General features: G+C 42.1%; 1 protein-coding gene across 1 annotated transcript; it reads left to right on the forward strand.

Moving 5' to 3' along the window:
- Positions 1 to 672: 672 nt before the first annotated feature.
- LOC138955927 (uncharacterized oxidoreductase YjmC-like) lies at positions 673 to 4,761 on the forward strand (the record flags this gene model as incomplete). Its single annotated transcript, XM_070327426.1, has 4 exons — positions 673 to 983; positions 2,060 to 2,170; positions 4,205 to 4,285; positions 4,700 to 4,761. Coding segments are annotated over exons 1-4 (447 nt in total), but the record flags the coding sequence as incomplete, so codon positions are not given.
- Between the last annotated feature and the right edge of the window lie 560 nt (positions 4,762 to 5,321).

The following is a 5,321-nucleotide window of genomic DNA, read 5'->3' on the forward strand; positions in this document are numbered from 1 at the left end:
AATAAGTTTTATGCCTGTAGCTTCAAAACTCACTGAGATATGGGGGTTTCAAAGTATAGAACGGTCCCGGCGGCCATTTTGAGAAAAGAGCCTTCAAAGGAGAAGCACATTCAAATACAAAGTTCGCACACACGAGAGGTCAAAGGTGACGCGATAACCTTTCCATTCATATGCGATACAGTGATACCCTGCGAGGGATACTTTCAGTAATCCGATGCCGAAAAATGGGTCGATTACCCCTCATTGTTGAAAGTTTAAGACAAAAGAAAGATAAGATAGGGCAATAAAACATCGTTTTAAAGACATTTATAGTTCGAATATGTTATAATAAAGTATACCATTCGAAAGAGGAGAAACTCAGCTTTCAGAATCAACAACAATCCCAAATTAACCCAGATAGGGCCCAGGCTCGGGCTTTTTGCTGTAGCTGCGAAAGGAGGGCCAGCGGTTATCCCTGGTTTCGTGAAACTGGGTCACATTTTTACATTTTTCTAAAGAGTTTTTAATGCTCTATCCAGTGGTGAAAACCGTTTTTGAAAAGAGCAAAAACTGTTTGAGTTATAAGCCTGTGACTAAGGTGACCCTCAAACTACCAGACACTCCCCGGACTTTTATTAAGCCTTGCGCAGAACCGCGCGAGGTGACATGCGACTCATTTCGTGGTGGAGGGTCACATATCACCGACATTCGCTTAGAAATTCAGTTGACATTTGATCGTTATGGTTTTGAAGCACAACTTGTCCGTCATACCAGTGTAACATTCTCTGCGAACACTTGAAAATCGACAAGTATGGCAGATTCTACCAGCCCCTCGAAGCAGGGAGGCAGTGACAACATCATCATTGCACAAGACGAGTTGCACGCGTTTTGTGTCAGATGCCTGGAAAAAGTCGGCGCCGCTCCCAGCCACGCTTGCGCACTGGCGGACCTTCTGGTCGCCGCTGATTATCGAGGTCACTTCAGCCATGGTCTCAACAGACTGGGTTTGTACAACAATTAAAATAAAAAGAAAGAAAAAAAGAAAGAAAAAAAGAAAGAAAGAAAGAAGACGTTTTTTAAGTTTACATTTTTTTAAAATTCAATCTAGCCCATCCAAAAAATGCAAAGTGTTTACATGTTTATTCTTTATTATTTGTTTCCTATGGTGTTTTCAAGTGTCGGTGAGTTTTTACGAAAACGCTGGGGGGGGGGGGGGAGGTGTGTGTGTGTGTGTGTGTGTGTGTGTGTGTGTGTGTGTGTATGTGGGGGGGGGGGCATGGGAGGAGGGAGCAGGGAGCGGTTTTGGACTAGGGTAGGGTCGGAAGATACTATCATTCTCCAATGTTGACTCTCTCAACAACTTTCTGTGCTCAAATCGCATTCATATGAATTCGGCGAAAAACATTTTGCACCCATTTTGGTATCCCAGCAGAAACATTCATTCCCGTGTTATTTCATTCAAACTTCCTTTGCTATTAAAGGCACTTAACTTTGCTGTCTGGCACAATTTTCGGATCAAAGATTTCTTTTACAGGTGCAAATCGACCTGACAAAAGTTAAGGTACCAATTAAAAAATCGACAAACAAATCCAGAATAGGCATAACTTGGCAACTTTGACATACGACAAAAAGGACAAACCAATTATCTATCCAGAACAAGTTGTTTTGTTTCGCTCTCTTGTTTGATTCTTGTGTCATGCCATTCCTTCTGATGAAGGTGTCCTTCGCAGGAGCAGTCGAAAACAGGAGGTTTAGGCGTCAATTCTGAGGGGTATCTTCTTGATTTCATGGATTTGCTGCCAACAAAATCTGTATTTCTGTGTCAGTGTCAGTCTGTCTTGCAGTGTGTCTGTGTGCTTGTCCGTTTGAATATCAGTGTGGTTGTAAACTCGCTATGCACAAACACATCCAGAATAGCCATAACTTGGCAACTTTGACATACGATCAAAAGGTCAAACCAGGGGTCACGTGACCGCCTTCCGAATAAGGGTACCCCCCAAATCAACCCCAAACCAGTGTAGTCACGTTGTAAACTCGCTTTGCACATGATCTGTTGTACTTTCTTCTATGCGTCGTTCAGAATTTTACACGGAGGACCTTCTGCTGTCCATGGTGGCCTCAGTGGGTACGGAACCCCAAGTGGTCAAGGAGACTGCTGCTACCGCCTTGGTTGATGGACACAACCTTCTCGGTCAGTTTTCGCTGAAGTTTGGTCATTACAAATCTGTAAATTTTGATTAAAGTTACATTGTTATTAATCGATAAAAAATGATTTCATCTTATTTTTTATGGTTTCCTGATTCCAAAAACATATAGATATGTTATGTTTGGATTAAAAACAAGCTCAGAAAGTTGACAGATCGAGGCAGTTTACATGCAACCATGTCAATTAAAAGCACAATCCTTCTCGTGAAAACAATTCGGTTCACATCCTCAGACCTGGCCAGGCTTTTACATGGGATAAGACCATCCCTTCACTTAGACAAGTGCTAAATATCGAACCCCTGACTGCTTCCTGTGATGAGTGAATGTTACTAAATTAATTGATGAAAGAATTCCCACTGTGCATAGAAAGCACTAAGGCTGTTGATCTTTGTTAAGTGTCCAAGTGAAGAGATGGTGTTATTCAATGTAAACGCCTGGTGAATCTGAGAGGGTCAGTCGAACTGTTTACACATGAAGGAGTTACTGATACAAGTTCTTGCCTTTGAACTTCTTCGAAACTGTGTATTTAATCGTCACGACAACACATAATTATATTCATTCGTGTTCAGCATGTCATACCCAACTTCACCTAAAGCATTTTGTCATCCAACTCCCTCAGTTTTTGTTGTCTTACGAGACAGTGTCCATAATATAGTTTATACGTGTCAGAAAAACGGGAAATTGTTGCACACATGAAAAGTGACAAGTCCAACCAAGCGAGACGCATGTCAAGGTACAGGAACGAGTATGTTGTGACTGATGGACTGTGGTACTGCTTGACTGGTACTGAGTGTCAGGGCTTTCCTTATGATAGTCATATCGAGATTGTTGATGACAGTCGGAAGTACTATGTATCGAAAAGAGGAAGAGAGACTTCTTTTGTGTGCCGTTATTGCTTAGTGAATTATAGAGGTGTTGTTGTGATTGTCTGTCTTTCTGTCTGTCTTTTTTTGTGTCACTCTGTCTGTCTGTGTCGTTCTGTCTGTCTCTTTTCTCTGTCTCCCTCTCTATCTTTCTGTTTGTCAATATTGTCTCTCTCTCTCTCTTTTGCCTCTCTCTTTCTTTGTCTGTCTGCCGGTGTAACACGAGAAAATTACTCCCACGAGATTTTTACTCCGGAGTAACAATTTCGTACGAAAGGTTTACTCCCTTTACAAAAAAAACTACTCCCCCATAACACGAGAAAATTACTTCCAACGACAGGTGTGTTCCGAGTCAACATTTCGGTCGAAAATGTTACTCCCCTGACGAATAAATAACGAATAAATTATTCCACCCGAACACGAGCAATTTACTGCCCACGCCAGGTGTCCGCAACTTTTACTCCCCTGTCCCCTGTTAGTCTTGGTGGTGGAAGGGGTGGAGGGAGGGTAGCGCGACATTTGTTTGCGCGAGATCACATATTGGCATTATCCCTTCGCCCGCATCCCATTTTCGCGTACGAGATTTTTACTGGAAGTAAAACATTTTTGGAGTCAAAATTTCATGGAGGGAGTAATTTGTTCGTACCTTGGGGTGTTCTTTTCTCGTACAAAAGGTGTACTCGGAGTAAGAATCTCGTACGAAATTTTTACTCATGGAGTAAAAATTCGTGATACACCGGCCTCTTCTCCTCACCGTACCGCAGTTGCACGTGCTTGTTTTTCATTGCGTTTGGTTTAAACACAATTTTATTCAAAATACATGACATGAAACAATTGACAAAAATGCAGCTAGGACACGAACTCAAGCAGATGCTTATTTGACGTGACCATAACAATGCTAAGTTACACAAGTTTTCATGATGGTGGACAACACAATTATTAACCAGAAGAACAAAATGTAGGAGGGGGGTATGGGGAACTTACAGAAAAAAAAGAAAAAAAGTGAGACTATGAATGAAGCGCGTGGGACGAGAACATCGATGCTGAGACATGCAATAAGTAAGTTCAGATAAATGTACATTTTCATGGAGAGTTGCGTTTCTCCTAAAGTCATCTTTCAAAGTTTTTGAACTGTGTCCCTTTATTATTGATTCCAGGCCCCGTGGTGGGCAAATTCTCCATGGACATCGCCATCCAAAAGGCCAAGGAAAGTGGAATAGGATGGGTTAGTGTCAGAGGTAGGTCCATGAACACTGTCCAACACACGCAGGCAAACACGCAAACAGACAAACGAATAAACTGCAGACAGACAGACAGACAGACAGACAGGCAGACAGACAGACAGGCAGACACTCAGACACACACTCACAGACACACACACACGCATACACACGCACACACACACGCACACACACACACACACACACACATACACACACACACACACACACACACACAGAAGGGGATACAGACACACAGACTGACACACAGACAACAGCGATGAAAGCATGAAGGGATGTAATGAAACAAACAAATTAGCAAACAAACAAACAAACTAACAAACAAACAAACTGCACACAGACAGACTGACAGACAGAACATTTGCAATATTTTATTTTGATCACTTTACTTAATTTGTTTTCTCATGCCAGGATCGAACCACTTTGGTATTGCCGGCTGGTACAGTATGCGAGCTTTGGACCAAGGATTGATGGTGAGACACGTTACGGTAGTGATCGATATTCTTTATAATTCAGCCCATAACATAATCGGATGAATAGTGTTTGTACTTGTTTTTGTTGTAGGTTGTCAGAGAGAGAGAGAGAGAGAGAGAGAGAGAGAGAGAGAGAGAGAGAGAGAGAGAGAGAGAGAGAGAGAGAGAGAGAGAGAGAGGGAGGGAGGGAGACAGAGAGACAGAGAGAGAGAGAGAGAGAGAGAGAGAGAGAGAGAGAGAGAGAGAGAGAGATCAAATCAAATCAAATCAAATCAAATCAAATCAAATTTTATTTTTCGAGGGTTGTGGCATAAGCAATACAACGAGCTTTTTTTCAACCAGCCCTCGCCCAGAGAGGGGACTAATCTAATCACATATTTACACGGATATTAACGTAGAAAAAAAGGTAGAGAAAAACAACAACATGCCATGAGAGAGAGAGAGAGAGAGAGAGAGAGAGAGAGAGAGAGAGAGAGAGAGAGAGAGAGAGAGAGAGAGAGAGAGAGAGAGAGAGAGAGAGAGAGAGAGAGAATGATGATGATGGAACTTTATTTTTCAAG

The sequence above is a fragment of the Littorina saxatilis genome, unplaced genomic scaffold (assembly GCF_037325665.1).
Source record: "Littorina saxatilis isolate snail1 unplaced genomic scaffold, US_GU_Lsax_2.0 scaffold_2404, whole genome shotgun sequence".
Taxonomy (NCBI): domain Eukaryota; kingdom Metazoa; phylum Mollusca; class Gastropoda; order Littorinimorpha; family Littorinidae; genus Littorina; species Littorina saxatilis.